Genomic DNA, 17,672 nt, shown 5'->3' on the forward strand with positions numbered 1-17,672 from the left:
GAGGATAAACAGCAAAAAGCAGAAAAACCCCCCTCAGGCGGGCTCAGCCCAAGAGATCTGTGACAACGGGCGCTGGGCAGTCTCAAGTGAGAGAATTTATTGTGGGGAGTGGTGGCTCCCGGGTGCCCCGTCCCTCCCGCGGGCACCGCCCCGGGGCGGGCTCTGCCCGGCCTGCGGGGAGCTCCCGGGGCCTTCTCCTGGCCAAAGCAGAGCACGGGACAGGCCCGAACCGCTCAGGCGCATCTGCCTCGAGGCCCGTCTTGCCTGGCGCAGGCGGCAGCTCAGTCACGGGCCAGGCCGGGCCGGGCCGGGCGATCCCCGCTCAGCTTGCGGTGCCCTCGGCCCGCGCCCGGGCCCGCGCCCGCGCCGCCTCCGCCTCCTGCTCCAGCTCATCCAGGAACCGCTCCTGCGACACCGAGTAGAAGGTGTAACCGTCTGAGGAGGGAGTTAAGGAAAAGCAGCGGGAGCGGCCCCGGAGCCCCCCGGCCCCACCGTTCCGCGGCCCCGGAGGATACAGATGCCAAACGTCACCGCGCCGATGCCGAGCGCCAGCAGCACGTTGCGGCTGCGGAGCCGGCGCTGCAGGGCGCGCTGGCGCTGGGCGTACTCCACCTGCGCCATGAGGCGGCGCTGCTCGGGGCTGAGCCCCGGCTCCCGGGCCGGGTCGATGCGCCGCGCGATCGCCGCCTCACCCGGCTCCCTCGGCGCCGCCATCTTGCCCCGATGTCCCCGCGCGGAGATGTGACGTCACATCCGGCGGGTCTCGCTAGCCAATCGGAGAGCCCAAGCGGCGCGCGGCGTCGAGTGGGCGGTGCCGGTCGCGGCATCGGCGGGTGCTGACTGGCGGAGCGGGGTCCCCGTGATGGGAAACGCCCGGGGCCTGAACCGGGCCGGGGCCTGAACCGGGCCCTGTCCAAAGCCCGGTCCGACCCGGCCCGGTGCCGCCCCCGAGCGGCCGGGAGGAGGCGGCGGAGCCCCGTGCTGGTCTCTCCCCGTAGGGCCGGTGCAATCGCTGCCATAACGGCCTCGGACCTGCCCCGCTCCATGGGGACTCAGGTGCCCCTGGGAGGCCGGGGCCGTGACTCAGAGCCCGTGTTCAGTGGGGTTGCTCCTGAAATTATCGAGGACACCCTGATCCACTTGGCCAAGGAGAACGAGCAGTACCTGAGCGAGCTGCACGAGCAGGCTGGGTGTTTCAAAGAGACGCGGATCGTGGGTGAGGCTCAGCACAGCAGCTCCCGGGGCAGCTGTACACCGAGCTTCGGGAGCCTGCAATGAGTGCTTGCTGTGCTTTTTGCAGAATTTATATTCCTTTTGTCTGAAAAATGGCACTTGGACCAGTCCACACGGTACCAGGCAGTGGAGTTACTTGAACGGTAATGAGAGTCCTAAACACTCAGCACAATTCCCATCCCCTGATGGGGTTTTACTGCCCAGCCCTGTTTCACTCTGTCCCAAAACCACAGAGGATTAATGAGCTTTGTCTCCTCTTTCATTTAATCTGAATTATTACTTGTACATATACTCCTATATATACATACATACATATATATACACATACATAATATATAGATGTATATAAAAAATATATACATAATATATATATTAGATATAGACACATATATGTATATATAATATATATTATGTATGTATATATACACAGACAATATATATAATATGTACTATATATTATATACTGTATATTGTATACAATATATATTATATATTGTATACAATATACATTATATACAATATAATGTATATAGTATAGTATATAATATCTATTATAATGTATATAATAGATATATATCTATAAATATATATTATATATATTATTTATATAAAGATGTATAATATATATAATATTATATGTTGTATATATTATATATATACAATATATATTATATATACACGTATATATATACATACATGTATATATAATATATATAAAAATATATATCTATATACACATATATATGTATATATTATATATATGTGATATATACATGCATGTGGAATTGCCTTTGTTCCTTTTCCTCAGCAGCCAGAACCATTCTCTGAGCAATTGTGGCTTTTGTAGGTTCATGATCAAGCAGGTAGAGCAGATGTGTGATGACAGAGGGAGCACACAAGGCCAGAGGAGCAGCTGGAGCTCTGTCAGGGATCAGATCACCAACACCTTTGTCCTGAGACTCGTGTCCTGTGTTCAGCTTGCCAGCAAACTCTCTCTGCACTACAGTGTAAGCCAGCTCAGCCTGTCCTTGCTTTAGGACCATGGTTAAATCTGCAGTGTATCAATCTCTCTTAAAAATAGATTTCCTTTTTGGAAGTCAGTAGTGATAATGAGATGCCAAGGACACCACATTCCCTTTAGGGTAGGTGAATTGCTGCTCACCCAGTAACAATTTGCTGGGAAGTGTTCCCAGTTCTGGGGTGGGAGGGGGGAAAAAACAGGAAAATCTCAGCCCTGTGGTTGTCAAAAATTGTGTGCCCACACCTGCCTGGGGATGGTTTGTTGAGTTGAAACCTGTGGGGAAGGTCAGAGCTGGATTTCCCATGCCAGCTCAGACTGGTGCTCAGCAGGAGCAGAGAGGTGACAGCACTTTGTTCCTACCTTACTGCCTGGAAGACATTTTGTCTCTTTTTCTTCTTCAGAGAGTGACCAGTGACACAGCTTTAACATTTCTGCAATCCATAAAATACTCCTACACTAAACAGGAATTGCTGGAGTCAGAGCTTGCTGTTTTAAACACTCTGCACTTCCACATCAATGTGTCAACCCCCTTGGCCTATGTGGAATTGCTCCTGGAGGTTCTAGGTGAGAGTATCAGTCAGGGAGAATGGGAAGGAAGTTTTTTAGTAGGGTCATAGAGCTGTTGCTGCTCTGAAATGTCTCATATTACAGATTTTTTGCATGTGGAACTGTTCAGATTGTCCAGAGCTTCACTTTTTAGATGAGAACTTTGTCCTTTGTAGAATGTTGTTGGACAGCCAGCCATGACTCATTCAGTAAAATATTAAGAGTTTAAAGCCCTCAAATGTGGTGCCAGGCCACATTTTCTACAATCACTCACTATTTTCTTGGCCCAGTGTGGAAACCCAGGCCACCAGGGAATATTTCTCTGTCTGCTCTGGGGTGCCCTGACCCTCAGGGGAGCACTGACTTTGACCCTCACTCATGGAGAAAGTTTCCCAGACTTCAAGATAGACTGGAATCCACAAAAGTGTGAAACAGATTATAGAGAGCAGTGTAGGTGCATCACTTGGTGAGAAATTGAGGTTTTGGGATTTTTAGTGTGCTGTGGATGGAAGCAAGATGGAGGGCACAGGGTGTCATCCTGGGTTTCTTCTTCATGCTTCTTCTTCCTCCTTCTCCGTGGGTTTGGGTGGCATTTTATAATTGAGCAGAAAAGTCCACATTGGGAACAGTTATTGGGTTAAAAGGGAAAATAATCTAGGTGTCAGTTCTTAATTGGATAGTTTAGTTTTAAAAGACCTTGGAACCAGAGATTGTTGGCCATTTTGTGCCTTCTGATGAAAGACTGCAGAACTCACAGCAGTGAGACTGTTTTACTGATAAGAAATAATAAACACTTGAGTCTGAACATGAATTACTGTCTCAAGTGCCTTCAATCCAGACCCAGAGAAACCAAGACCTGGTACCACCACAGCCCAGTTCTGCCAGCCTGAATTTCAGAGTGAAATTACACTGAGGCTGAGGGACCCTGTGGCACTCAGAGACAGGGGCAGTTGTCCTCAGAATTCCCTCTCCCTTATGGTGCCTAAGACTCAATGTAGCGACCCAAAACGTGGCACTGATGGTGTGATCTCTGCCAGGATACAATGGCTGCTTGCTTCCTGCCAAACCCTTACACCAGCTGTGTGTGCAGCTGCTGGACCTCTGCTACCTGACCAGAGAGACCATCTATGACACCCTGCTGAAGATTGCCATTGAGAACTCCACACCAAGCAAACTGCAGATGTAAGACCTGACAAGGACTTAAAATAACCCTTTGAAATGAAAACCCTTGAAAAAGCTAATAAATAGCAGGATATGCTGCTAGGTATGCTATTTTGGGGCATAGCATATGCTGCTATTTATGCCATTTTGGGGCATTTCTCATTATGCCATTTAAAAAAATAATTTGTGGGGACATTCATCATTGTTTCTAAATACACCAGTTCAAAGCAGCATGCTTTTCCACACCTGCTTCAAGGGCAAGGAAAATGTTTCATTTGGTTAAAATCCAGTCACTGTCAGTTCCAGTGGTTTATTCAGGCTGGCCTAAATAAACCAACATGTCCTGGGCACTGGCAGCTGCAACAGCAGGTGCTTTTGAACTGTGAAGCAACGTTTTACACCTGAACACACTTTTCTTCCTTCAGAGCCAAGTTTTTAACAGTGAAGGAAGATTTCATGCTCCTGGCTGTTGGAGTCATCAGTACAGGTGTGTTCATCCTGAGCCCCGGGCGCTGGGAGCAGGTACAGTCACTGCTGAAGGCGTTGGCTCCACAGGAACACAGTGCCAAGGTGGTTTATCTGTGGTGGTTCCAGCACAGCAACTGGGGCTGCACTGGGAGGGGACACCTCTGTCTTTTAGCACAAAGTATTTTGTGGGTTTCTGTCAGGGCTGTGTGCTGGCACTGGTGTTTGATGTGTTGCTTTTTGAGTTAGGTTTTATGAGCTCTTAGAGAAACTCGTTACACTTAAGATAGTTTAGCTAGCAGGGTGGCTTTTGAGGTAGTGTTGGAAATAGAAAAAGGTTTAATAAAAGGCAAAATAACAAAACTCTTACAGAGAAAAACTGAGTTAGGGGGAAGAGGTTCTTGCTCCTGCTAAAACACCCCACAAAAGCAATTATTTCCTTTGTTCTCTTCCTTTCCTAGTGAATTACCTAGGCTGGCCCTGTTGGCCTCTGTCCAGTTGGACAGCCCCAGGTCTGAGGTGAGGTCCCAAAGGTTTTATGAGGTATCTTTTGTACCAAATTGGGAGAGAAACTTCTGGGCTTTTTGCCTTTTTAAGCAGACAAGGAATAATTTTGTCACTCCTTCAACAGGGGGCACATTCCTACAAGTGTCCTCACCTTTAGTGCTTCACAGGCAGAACAAAACCCCACAGGCAATGCCTCACTGGCAGGTAGAGCAGTTACTCTTGTCAGTCTGTAAACTCGTAGATTTAGGTGATCTTTTCTTTTTTTTCCAGGCTGTGGAGCATTTAAACTGCATCACTGGCATTACTCCCCAGAGCATCCTGGAGTTCTCCTACGCCGTGGTGAGGCGCATCGTTGGCAGCACCACCCCCAAGCAGCACCGTGGCACCAAATCTCCTCAGGACAGAATTCCTCTTCAGAAATAGAACCATCCTGTCCATCCAGTCACTGGCCCAGCAGCAGGAGCTGTCACACTGCTGACAACTGTGCCTGCTCTGTGTCACTGCCCAGCACAGCTCAGGGTTACCTGAATTCTGTCATGTGTTAATTAGCAAAGCTCGTCCTCCTGGGCATCACAGTCATGCTCTGGAAGGAGGCTCAACAGCACCACAGTGTTTAGAAATGCCCTAAAAGCTTTATTGTAAAAGCTGCATATTTAAGTTTTGAATCTAAGCTCCCTCTAATCAGAGATCCCTCAGAGTGGTTGTGTTTGAAAGGTGCTGCCATGGCTGGTGGGACCAGCTCTCACAAATGGGGCTGCTGTCTCCTCCTGCTGCTTTTATAAAACCCCTGTCCCAGCTGCCTGGCATTGTCCCCTCTGTGCCAGCACTGTGACTGTCACCACAGCAGTGCCCAGCCTGGCTGTCCCTGCCAATGCCAGGGGTCTGTGCTGTGCCAGGCACTGCTGGCTGGAAACACCTGGAATAATTGCATTGTTTCCTCAGCACTGCCCTTTGCAGGAACAGCCTGCAGGAGGGATTACAGTGCTGTAATGGTATCAAACCTTTTTAAGTGCAGTAGCACAAAGAAGTGCTGATATGACTTAGAAAATACTTTATTTTAAACTCTTTAATGACCAGGAAGAGTTCTGGCAGTTTTCCCACATTATTCCCTGTGTTTGTAATGTCCTGCTTTTTCAACCTTGCATTAGCTGTAACAGAGCAGCATCAAACTGATGCTCATTTGACAATGATTTATGTGCATGGCCATAAACCCCAAAGATAACAGTTTAGAATCCTTTTAATAGCTGGCTTTTATTCTGTTCAACTCAAGGATACAATTTTGCATATTGCTTTTCTACAAACTACTTGTAATAATGGCATTGTAAATAAAGTGTCTTGTGGATTTTTGGTATTGTAAACATTTTGTACTGGTTAATATTAAGAGACATCTTCATTTGCCTTTCTCCAACACAATGCAGACACTCCATGGCTGCCAGGCCAAGTTCAGATCACAGTTACTTGTTATAGAATTGGGATGAGACCCAGGCCAGGCCCCATTTCAGGTTAGTTAACATGAATTTTAGTGCTTTTGTCCACTGCTCTTCAGAGTTAAATTGTGTTTTAATTGAGTAAGAGCCACCACTGCCACCTGTGTCTTCGATCTTTCCTTTCTCCACGTCCATCCTGTATCACACACAAGCTTTAATTAGTGTATTCCCACTGCAAGCATTGAGCCTCAGAATGACACCAAGTGCTACATATTAAATCTGACAGTAACACTATCCTGTTTTTAAAGGGATTTGAGCAAGCCTCAGGACTCCACCCAAGGGGCTGGCTTGAAGTTTCAATGAAACTATCAAACACATCATAAAGAATTGCAGATGATTTCTGAAAAATCAGGGCTGAAACAATGCTAGGAAGAGCACACAGGGCTGAATTTGACAGTTTTGTGGCAACACTCACCTGTAAGGCAAACAAAACCGAGTTTCACCTTTCTCCACTTCCTCCTTGAACTGCTGCACACAGTCCAGGAATGCCACCATGGCGTGATCAAACTTATTGTCCCAGAAGAACCTCAAGCCTCCAGAGCAGTACAGGGGAAGCTCCTGGAAAAGAGATTTCTATCAGGAACAGCAAGCACTTGTTTTTGATAGGGTCACTGCAGCTTTTTAACCTCATGTGAGGCTTACATTTGTCATGGGATGCTGAGAAATGGCTTGTGGCACAGGGCAGGCGTGACTTGGTTTCGTGCAAGTGCCTACCACATGCAGGTGTATTTTCCTGACTTCTACCAACCCCAAATCATGCCATTTGCCTGCCAATCACCCCAAAGCATGCCTCTGCCTATTCAACAGTTCTGTCAGTTTTAACACTGCTGGCTGGCAGCACCGGTGGCTTCATGAAGGATGTGAGATGTCACCATGCTGGAGGAGCTGGGGCAGCCACAGCTTTCCTGGACTCCAAATCCACAGAGACCAAGCTTTGTTTCCTGCATCCCTAGTGTGACCAGGGCTCTGGCACTCAAGATCAATGTCCCATGGTTTGTATGGGATCCCTTACCTTGGATTTGTCTGTGAGGGACTCCAAATAGGAGTGGTTACCGTAGGGGACAAGGCGGTATCTGAAAAAAAGGAGACGGAATTCACAGGCACCTGAGTCTGCCTGCCTCCCTCTGGGTCATAAATGACCTGTGTGTGGTATTTGCAGGTACCTCTGGAACTTCAGGCCCATTTTGTTGGCCAGGGCATGCAGCAGCAGCACAGTCTGCCCCCAGGCAGCGTTGATCTCGTTCCACTCCACAGGAACGCTGGGGAGGCGGCCAAGCCTGAAGTTATTTATTGTGCCAAACTGCCCACTGTGCCTGTGATAAGAAGAATTATAAATAAATGTCCTAGGCTGGGAAAAGCTCATGGCCTGATAACCAAATAGGGGCTGTGTCCCAAGAGCACAGCACACACAGTGCCAGCCAAGCACAAGGTTTGGGGCTATTCTTAACAAGTGTATGTAAACACCAAACCCTTTCTTTTTTTTCATAAAAACACAACAAAACCCCCCAGCCAGCCCCTCCAAGCTGCCTGCTCTGTGAACTCTAATGCCAGTGTCACTGCTGGATGGCACAGGGTTCCCAAAGTGTTTCTGGGACTGGTGAAGGAGCCATTTCCCAGTCCCACAGCCTGGCACAATTCACTCAGCTGCCACTCCTGACAGGTGGCACTCATTGCTTTGCTGGGAGGTAACTGTGAGCTGGCTTGTACCTTTCCTATCAAATGCAGTGACTTAAAAACCTTCACACTGCAGATTCCAAGGAAATGGATATAATGTGCCAATGTCCACATTACCAGATGTGAAAGGTAGCATTGAACACGTTGGTTTTCTTTAGTTTATCCAGCTGCATCTGGGCATAGCGCATTTGGTTGTCCACACTTTTCAGCTCATCATCCAGCTCCAGCTGCTGCCTCTTGAACTCACAGTATTCCTTCTGGTACCTTTGAGCACAAACAAGACAAGAAGTGCTGAGTGCTGGCTTCTACCTCAGAGTGACAGCTCTGCAGGCCAGTTTGGTCTCACTTTCCTTCTGCACAGAGCGAGCCCCTGGCATTTGGGCACATTTACAGGTTTCTCATGTCACCATTTCCATGTTTCTCATTTATTTTTTGCCTCCAAGCCCTGCAACTCACTGAGCCTCCTCCTGCTCCAGCCGCTCAGCCTCTGCCCTGACTTTCTCAAAGTCCTCAGCCACAATCTTGCGGTTCTTCTCCACATCCTCCAGCTCCTGGATCAGCCGCTCTTCCTCCAGTGCCAGCTCCTTCAGCTCTGTCTGCAGCTTCTCTTTATCATCCTCATTCATCTGCTCCAGTATCTCCAGGCATCTCCTAGAGGAGAACAACAGGATTGCCAGAACAGGTATCCTGGCAAGTCCTGCACTGGCAGCCCCTGCAGCTCTTGTCAATCCTGAGCTCTCCATGAGACATAAACTTTAAGGAATTTAGAGATTTTAGAGGAGTTAAGATTTTAGTTAAAGATAAGCTTTATTTGAGTTAATTAAAATAAATGGGTAGGCCATGATGAAGTTAAGTGTTAGTAGTTAACTAATAATTCATTGCTTGTCAACACAATGTTTGGTTAGCTGGGTTTATAATGAAGAATACAGAAACTGATAAATGGCTTTTAGGAACATAAGACAATTGTGGTCTCCTCTGTTCTGAAACCAATTGAGGACGGGGTATGGGAGTTCTACCAAGGGTTCAATTGTCATATTTGCATTGAAAAGGCAGAAAGGTCAGAACGAGGAAGACTTCATTTACTTCCTCATTTTGGGACCCACGACCCATTCCAAGGAACAAACTCTGTATGCTTAATAGCTTTTGAACTAATTACCATATGAAGTGGGGAGTGGGATGTACCAAAGTTATGAATATGCATTTGTATTTTGGGTATTCAATATTTGTATAGATAAAAGGACTCTGTAATCACCTGTAAATTGTGGTGTGTATTTGGGAACTATCCCACAATAAACATACACTTTCTAACTCTAAACTGTTAAGAGAGTTTTTGTCCATCACAATTGGGTATCAGTACTAGATCAATATCCATATTTTTTAATAAATCATCCACACTGATTGTGCCTCAAGCCACAGCAGTTCTGTCATCTCTGCATCACTCACTTGTAGTTCTGGCACTCGTTCTCCGTGATGTTGAGCTGTGTGTCCAGCTGGTCCAGCAGAGTGTCTGTGCATTCCTCACACAGTGGGTGATCCACATCTGTCTGCCCAGACATGATGTCAAAGAGGTCGCCAGTGACCTGGAGGAAGGGCTCACATCAGTGCAAGTGAAACCACAGGCAGCCGCCTGCTGCTTCTCAGCAGCTTCAGTTAGCAGGAATCTTCTCTGCAGGCCAAATATTGATTAAAAGAATCTATCTCTGCTCAACTACTCACCAACCAAGCCTCTCTAAGGCTGGTAAATGCTATGGGAAACTTGGCAGTTTAGTTTTGCAGAGCATCAGGAAAAACTGAAGCTCTGTTCCAAAGGATCTGAGTTTGCCAGCTCATGACCCACTTGCCTTCAGTCTCCTGCTGAGGTTTTCCATGGTGCCACCATCCGAGGCCTCTCCGATCAGCGTGAAACTGTTGGCACTTTCTGTTGACATCATTCTTGGAAAGAACATTACTGACATGAGTGCTAAGTGCTGAGGGGAAGCAGCTCCAGCGCCAGACCACAATCTGGGGATGACTCAGGGAAAAAGGGAGAGCAGGAGGCTGGGGAAACCCGTGTTTTGGGGGCTCTGTCAAGTTTGCTGACCCACAGTGCCCCAAGGACTGTGCAGTTCTGTGTGAAAAGGAGCCCGAGGGCCACGGGGATCCCGCAGGGGAAGCTCTGGGGGCTCACACGAGCTATTCAGTGTGATCCAGCCGCATGGGGGGACATTTCTGAGGCGCTGCCGCAGCACAGGCTCAAGCTCGGAGGAGAGGACAGGCTCCCAGCTGGGCCGGGCCTGGCGGGACTGTGGCTGTACCTGGCAGGCGGGATGAACCTCCTGGACACGCCATCCTGCCGGTTCTCCACGAAAGCTTCCTGGAGACAAGGAAACACCATTACCGGCAGGCCCGGGGGAGCTGCTGCCGCCGAGCCCCGCCGCCGGACCCGCCGTACCTCCGTGAGGGCGCTCTCCTCTTCGTGCAGGTCCCCGGGCCTGGCCGGGGCGGCGCTCACCAGCGGGGCTGTGGGAGAGACGGCGTCAGCCAGGCCCGGGCCTAGGCCCGAGCCCCGGCCGCCCACCCAACCCCACGGCGCCCGGTACCGGTGAGCTCCTGGATGGTGAGGCGGTCGAGCACCTTGAAGGAGGTGTCGAGCTTGAGCGGCTGGCAGCAGCGCTGGCACACGAAGCTGACGTGCGCCGTGCCGCCGGTGCCACCCGCCCGCGCTGCCTCCATCGCGCCGCCCGCGCGCGCTCCGCCATCGCCGCGCGCCGGATGTGACGCAGGCGGGGGCGCGGTCCCGGCGCCGCCATTTTCGGTGTCCCCGCCCCGGGCGGCGCTGGAGCTGCCGGGAGCTGGCGGCGCGTGCGTGCGCGCGCGCGGTGGGGGCCGGTCACGCGGGCGGCGGGCGCGCGCGGCATTGGCGGGCTAGCGGCGTGAGGTCATTTCCGGTGTGGGCCCCGGGGAAGCGGAGCGGCCCCGAGACCGGACCCGCCATGGCCTCGCTGCTCAAGGTGGACCCGGAGGTGAAGCTCAAGGTGCGCCCGGCCCCGCCGCTCGCCCCGCCCCGCCTGGCCTCGCCCGGCCCCGCTCCGGCCCCGCTCGGCGGCCGCCTCCGCCCCGCCGGCCCGCACCGAGCTCTGCTGGCGCCGGCCCGGGGCGGGGCGGGCTTGGGGCCGCCCCACGGTGCCTCCCGGCCGTTCCAACCCGGCCGCCGAGCGCGGCCTGCCCGCCCCGACGGGACCCCGGTGTCTCCACCCCCGCCCGGCCCTGCAGCGCCGGGGGCGGGGATGCGGCCGGGGCTGGGCTGCGGCCGCCCCCGAGCTGGGCCCGTGTGCCCCGGGGGGCGGCCCGGAGGATCTGAGGATCTTCTCTCCCGGTTTCCAGCTCCCTGCAGCGCCCGGGGTCGGGGCGGGCGGACGGAGCCGCTCCGGGCAGCCCCCGCTCGCTGTTGGCGGGCTCCTCCCGGTCCCCCGGGAGAGCGGGAGCTGAGCCGGGAGGGTCATGCGGGGCTCAGCGCGGCCTCCCCGGCTGTTCAGAGCCACCCTGACGTGTCCCTGTTTCGTTCTGTAGGTTGACTCCTTCAGGGAGCGGATCACGAGTGAGGTGAGTGCCATGGGCCGAGCAGGAATGGGTTTTTTTGGCCTTATCTTTCTGACACACTCAGCCGTGGGTTGGGCCTGCCCTGGAAGCTCAGCAGCACCCAACTGATGCCCTCTCCCTGCTGTGAGCCTCCTGAACCCCGTGGCTTTCTTCTCACCTGGGCTTTGTTTGGTGTTGGCAGCAGGAAGCACTGGGGTTCTCTTTGTTTCCTGCTTGTGCACAGATGATTTCCCTGCTGTTCTTGCCTGCTGGTGGGAGCCACGTGGCCTTCTTGCACATTACTGTTCTTTCTTTCTCTCTTAGGCTGAAGACCTCGTAGCAAACTTTTTTCCAAAGAAGCTGTTAGAACTCGATGGATTCCTTAAGGTAGGGTGTGCCTCGTATCCTTTTCCACTTGCAGCTACGTTTTGAAAGTGTTGTGGCAGGTCTCTCCAGGGCTGTTTTCTGAGCATCTCCCCTTGCTGCAGGGACACAAGGCAGCAGCTGCAGTGCTCTTGGCTCTGGAGGGGTGCTGTCTTGTGCAGTTTGCTTTCTGTGATCTCTCACATTTATTTTTCTCCCCACTGGGCTGTCCCTGGCAGTGTTGGGCTCTCACAGGGACATCATGGCCTGGACTCATGGGTAGGGATTCCACAGTCTATTTCCAGGCTTTTTATCTTCATTCATGCTAATTTTGGACAAAAAGGAGGCCTGAATCTTTTCTCTTCTTGTGTTTGGTGTGGCAGAATTTGTTAGCTCGTGATCAAGTAACAAATCTGCTTTATTTTGCAGGAACCCATCCTGAATATTCATGATCTGACTCAGATCCACTCGGACATGAACCTCCCAGTGCCTGACCCAATTCTTCTCACCAACAGCCATGATGGACTGGATGGGGTAAGGTTACTCTCCTGGCTGTGATCCCAGCTCCTGTTCAAACTGCATGGTTTGCTCTCTGCTGGGGTTGGATATTCTTATTTAATACCAGGCCTTGGCTCAGGGGCTGTTAGAGATTGATCTCTCAAGCCTGGAGCTAACACTGCTCTGCAGCTCTTCCTAGGATTTAAGGAAGAGTGCTCAGAAACCAGGGCTCTAAGTTTTCCTTTTTATTTTTTGTTTCCTTTACAACATTTCTACAGCTTACAATTAGTTTGCGAGTAAAACATTTTGTATATTTTAGCCAAATATGAAAAAGAGGAAGCTGGAAGACCACGAAGAGACCTTTCAGGGTAAGACTCCCCAAGTCCCTTGTATTGCTGCCTGCCCCCTGAACTGCTGCACTGAGCCTTGGAGATGCAAATTGTGCAAGCCCCACTTGCCCTGCCCTGACAGCAGCTGCTGCTCATGCAGGCCAGAGCCTGACCTACAGATGTTTTGATGTGGAGGAGTCAGGTTCCAGCTCTTAGAAGCATAATTAGTACTTCTCTGATAGACATAAGTAGTGCTTGGCTGGATCCTGGCCTGCTGACAGAGGCTGCTGAACTCCTGGTGGCTCTGTGCAGTTCCTCTCTTTGTCTGGAAGAACATTCCAGGCTTTGCATTAAGCTGAGACAGAAACTTCTTGTGCACCAGGAAACTCTTTGTGCTCAGCATCCTCGAGCTCTTCAGTCTCGTCCTGCTCTGTGTTCTCTCCTTTCCTCCCCTTGTGGTCACTGCTTGTTCCATTTCCCTTTCCCTGCAGGTATCCACAGCCTGGCTCAGCCCCTTTCTGGCCTTGGTGGGAGCTGAGTGAGGCTCAGGTGGCCCCTTGGTCCAGCCCTGGTGCAGCTGCTGCTGTGAATCCCTGACCCTGAGGGTTTGTCTCTGCCACAGGTACCAAAGTGTTTGTGATGCCCAATGGGATGCTGAAGAGCAACCAGCAGCTGGTGGACATCATTGAGAAAGTGAAACCAGAGATCAGGCTGCTCATTGAGAAGTGCAATACGGTGAGCCTGGAGCAAGGGGCAGGCAGAGGGGTGGTTTTACTCCTGCAGGGGAGGAGCAGGTCCCTCTGTGCTGCAGATGAGGAAAGGCAGGGCTTTGTCCTGTCTGGCAGCTGAAACCCTTGGGGAGCTCTGTGGTTCACCTGAAGGAGAAGGATGTCTGTTATCAGCCTCATGAGGCTTTGCCTTGCCCTTCTTTTGCCCAGGCACAGACTCCTGCCAGGAGCTCCTGTGGCATGGTGAGGAGAGCTTTCCATGGGAAGCTGGGCCTGTGCTGGCTTGCATGGCATCCCAGCCATGTGGGAAATGATCTTGGAAGTATTAGAGGGGCATAAGGGACCTGCAGCAGTTGATCATGAGCTCTGTTGCAAAGGCAGGGTCCTGGGAGCTTTTGCTGGCGTTCCTGAGAGAAATCTTTGTGCAGATGTTGGCATTGGTCAGTGCTGTGATCTCTCCACTGCAGGTCAAAATGTGGGTGCAGCTTCTCATTCCCAGGATAGAGGATGGGAACAACTTTGGTGTTTCTATTCAGGTAAGGCACTGCTGTCTGCTCCAGGGGCTTGGATCTCTGGGCTTCCTCTGAATCCTTCAGTTCATGATATCCAGCAGCTGCAGTCATGGGGTTGGCTTAGATTTCAAAACCCAAACCTGCACTTGATGTGGTGCTGCTGAGACAGTGCTTCCTGAGCCCTGAAGGCCAGCAGCAGCCTACTGGAGGTAACTTTCCTTGTCTCCCCTGCAGGAAGAAACAGTTGCTGAGCTTCGGACTGTGGAGAGTGAGGCAGCATCTTACCTGGACCAGATTTCTAGGTGGGCATGCAAGAGCAGACTTCTGTTTTGGCATCTCCTTGGAAGAGGAATGTTTTTAGGAAAGGTCCTCCAGCTGTTGTGCAAGGCAGCTTGGACCTGAAAATAATCCTGGTGCTGTTTATCTGAGCTTTAATCTCTCTCTTTCCCTGCCAGATACTCTATCACAAGAGCAAAGTTGGTTTCCAAAACAGCTTTATTGGGATCTTTTTTGGGATCTCCTTAGAAGAATAATGTTTTTGGGAAGGGTTCTCCAGCTGTTGTTAGAGGGCAGCTTGGACCTGAATATAATCCTGGTTATTTATCTGAGCTTTAATGTCTCTCTTTCCCTGCCAGATACTATATCACAAGAGCAAAGTTGGTTTCCAAAATAGCCAAGTACCCTCATGTGGTAAGTCAGCGGGGACGTGCAGATTTCCATGTTGATGCTGGGACTCTGAGCTGCTTCGTGACTGTCCTGTCTGAGCTGAGGGTGCTGGGGGAGGAGGAGGGGATCCTGTGAGGATTGAGCTGAGGCTGGGGTGCTTTGTGGGAGCCTGGGCTGAGCTGTGTGTGCCCCACAGGAGGATTATCGCCGCACCGTGACGGAGATCGACGAGAAGGAGTACATTAGTCTGCGCCTCATCATTTCAGAGCTGAGAAATCAATATGTGAGTGAAAGCACACAGTCACACTGTGCTCCTGCTGCTGCTCCTCTGCCCTTTCCCCCTGAGCCTGCCTGCTTCCCACTTTGCCTCCAGTGAAGTGTTTCTCCACCATCTCTCAGAAATGCAGATGTTTCCAGCAGTGCTCACAGGGCCATAGTGCTAAATATTTGTGAGAATCTGATCCTCAGCTCTTCATGCGGTACAAGGCAATCCTAGGGTTTCTGAGTGAATGTTTTTGGTATTCTATATACTGGTTTCTGTAAGGTCTGGCTGAAGGAAGGCCTTACCTTAACCAGGTGTGTGGTTGCACACAAGGGTTGAGGGTGGTGCTGCTGTGGTAACCAGTGCTTATGGTGGAAGCTGGATGGCTGGCTTCCTGTCTGAGTCCTGTTCTTCCTTTTTGCAGGTCACTTTGCATGACATGATCCTTAAAAACATCGAGAAGATCAAGAGGCCTCGGAGCAGCAATGCTGAGACCCTCTATTAAGTGTCAACGTTTGAACTTGAGAACTGTTCAGTCAACTAAAGACCGTCATTGCCTTGGTTTGTTACGTGACTATCGAGATGGGAAACTGGCTGGAAATAGTATTGCATTCTTAGTTAAACTCTAAAGAAATTCTTGCCTAGTTTTGTGATTGGTTTTGTTCAGGTCTCAGGAGCTCTCCCTCTTCCTCTAGTCACTGGTAGTAGAGGCCATGCTGCATTGGCCGCCCCAGAGGCTGCTGCAGCCAGGCAGGGACATTCCTTCATGCCTTGCTTCCTACCTGAGTGGGAACAACACTATAGACCAAGCCCTTGTCCTGTCCCATCTCTTGTCTGGTGGCTGCACTGGGGTCTCTGGAGCAGGGCAGACAGCCCAGCACAAGGGCAGCCTGGCAGTGCCACAGCAGGGAAGCTCTGTCCCCACTGCTGGCTGTGGCCAGGCCCCTCTGCCACCAGCTCTGCACTGATCAGGGACCCTGCCCCTTGGCAGCTGTGCTCTGGTGCCACTGAGCCATCTGCACTCCCTTTCAGCCTGCCCCACAGGGCTCTGCCTCACCACTCCTGTCTGGATCAGTGCAGAGCATGAGGCAAATGCTTGGAACTAGAGCTGGTGCTGTCCTGGCTGTCATGAGCTCAGGTGGCTTCTGCCATTTGACTAGAGCCACTTTCTTGACTAAAACCAATGTTCCTTCACATACATCCCAGTTGCCCCTTCAGCATGGGCTGCTTTTGCCTGGGCTGAGGGAAGGGAGGGGCTGGAGATCTGATGCTAAAGTCCTAAAATATCTCTCTGCATGTGATCAGACTGAGTCCCCCTGTCCCTGGCAGTGCTTCCTGGTGCCTGGGCAGAGCAGGCTGGCTGCCACAGCTGGTGCTTGACGGTGAGGGTGGCTGATACCCACCTGGCACCTTGCAGACCTTGCAGTCTTTCCCCTGCAAAGGGCACACTCCTGTGCCTCGTGACTCCTCCAAGCTGCCAGAACATTTCGTGGTCCATTACAAACCCCCTTGGGAATGACTGGTTGTACTGCGTCGGTTTTTGTGTGTGGCAAGTGGGCCCATAACGCTGCAGGCTTCAAAATTTTCTTATTTATAGTATTTCTACTTAAGTCCCTTAATCAGGGAACGTTAAATCATTTGTTTCAGGAACCTTGCTGTTTCCCAGGTCTCGCTGTTACACCTGTATATTCTTATTGTGCAGTAGCCTTAAGAGTTGTGTTAATCTCATTGTAACAACAGTGACAAATGGAATGAACTTTCTTCCCTTATTTTTTTTACTTTGTTTTTAGGTTTGTTTTTTTGTTTTTTTTTTTTTTTTTCTCTGCTTCCACATCTAAGAGCCATGTTGTCTCTTGCTGGTTTCCCAGGGATTTGCCCAGAGTATGGGGGGCTGCTGGCCCTTGCTATAGACTCTTCTGTTGTTGTTTGTAGTTAAGTCAACTCTTAGTCTTCCCGCTAATAAATATTCAGTAACAAACCAACTGCGTTGAGCTGCTGTCTGGGAGCAGCACTTCCCCTTGTGTTTCTTTGTATTGATTCCTTTTAATTTGTTCAGCTTTCTTTGCCAGATGAACCTATGTAAACTTTTACCATGTCAAGAAATTAAAATGAGGTACTTGGAATTCTTTCAAGGCAGCCCCCTGTGTGTGATGCTGGGCTCTTAGGCCATGCACTTTTAGTGTCCAGTTCTGGTTCTGCCTTTCTCACATTCAGTTGCTCCTTCCCTTCGTTCTTTTCATTCCTCTTTGTTATAAACTAATCTGCTGTGCAGGTTGTTTCTGTTCCATCAGCAATACCTCACACTGGGCATGATTTTACCCATGGGCTTGGGTTTGATGGAATCTGTCCCATCTCAGCCCAGTGCGGGACTTGGGCTGTCCCAGTTCAAACAGGTGTGGTGTTTCTCTGAGCCTGCAGTTGCTCCAGGCTTTCTCTGTCCTTTGGGCAGGTGTCTCTTGGCTGTCCTGGATGTCTCTGTGGGGCACACAACTCTTGCTCCTGGCTGCTCCCTGTGTGTGGTACCCAGCAGAGGCAGCTGCCCTGCTGTCCCCAGCCACAGTGCCCTCTGTTCTTCTGGGCATCATCCTGTTCCTGCCTGCCTGCTGGGGCACAGAGGCCTCTCAAGGGGCACTCAAAACTTTCCTGATGTCCTGCAGGGCTG

General features: G+C 50.9%; 4 protein-coding genes across 5 annotated transcripts; 2 read left to right on the top strand and 2 right to left on the bottom strand.

The window, feature by feature from the left end:
* Nucleotides 1-82: 82 nt before the first annotated feature.
* Nucleotides 83-753, bottom strand: LOC118696766 (cytochrome c oxidase assembly factor 3 homolog, mitochondrial). Its single transcript, XM_036399084.2, is given in 2 exon segments — nt 83-435; nt 516-753. Coding segments are annotated over 2 exon segments (351 nt in total). The 3' UTR covers nt 83-322.
* Nucleotides 754-1,044: 291 nt separating this feature from the next.
* CNTD1 (cyclin N-terminal domain containing 1) lies at nt 1,045-5,432 on the top strand. The gene is made up of 7 exons (XM_036399066.2): nt 1,045-1,216; nt 1,301-1,376; nt 2,081-2,240; nt 2,656-2,818; nt 3,838-3,982; nt 4,387-4,483; nt 5,204-5,432. The coding sequence occupies exons 1-7, from the start codon at nt 1,045-1,047 to the stop codon at nt 5,354-5,356; spliced, it is 966 nt and encodes a 321-aa protein (XP_036254959.1). The 3' UTR covers nt 5,357-5,432.
* A 733-nt stretch (nt 5,433-6,165) lies between these two features.
* BECN1 (beclin 1) lies at nt 6,166-10,830 on the bottom strand. 2 transcript variants are annotated; one of them, XM_036399032.2, is made up of 11 exons: nt 10,674-10,830; nt 10,526-10,593; nt 10,389-10,447; nt 9,936-10,026; nt 9,538-9,674; nt 8,551-8,745; nt 8,212-8,358; nt 7,584-7,733; nt 7,433-7,493; nt 6,836-6,978; nt 6,166-6,556 (listed from the first exon to the last, which is right to left on the bottom strand). In XM_036399032.2, the coding sequence occupies exons 1-11, from the start codon at nt 10,804-10,806 to the stop codon at nt 6,388-6,390; spliced, it is 1,353 nt and encodes a 450-aa protein (XP_036254925.1). In that variant the 5' UTR covers nt 10,807-10,830; the 3' UTR covers nt 6,166-6,387. The 2 variants fall into 2 exon arrangements, with proteins under 2 accessions (XP_036254925.1, XP_036254923.1); XM_036399030.2 differs by having other exon boundaries at nt 10,389-10,593.
* A 151-nt stretch (nt 10,831-10,981) lies between these two features.
* PSME3 (proteasome activator subunit 3) lies at nt 10,982-17,142 on the top strand. Its single transcript, XM_036399067.2, has 11 exons — nt 10,982-11,108; nt 11,644-11,676; nt 11,977-12,039; nt 12,445-12,549; nt 12,833-12,881; nt 13,465-13,577; nt 14,038-14,106; nt 14,317-14,384; nt 14,718-14,772; nt 14,945-15,031; nt 15,435-17,142. Exons 1-11 carry the CDS (start codon nt 11,067-11,069, stop codon nt 15,513-15,515), a joined length of 765 nt encoding a protein of 254 aa, XP_036254960.1. The 5' UTR covers nt 10,982-11,066; the 3' UTR covers nt 15,516-17,142.
* Nucleotides 17,143-17,672: the final 530 nt, after the last annotated feature.

Source organism: Molothrus ater, chromosome 27 (assembly GCF_012460135.2).
Source record: "Molothrus ater isolate BHLD 08-10-18 breed brown headed cowbird chromosome 27, BPBGC_Mater_1.1, whole genome shotgun sequence".
NCBI lineage: Eukaryota > Metazoa > Chordata > Aves > Passeriformes > Icteridae > Molothrus > Molothrus ater.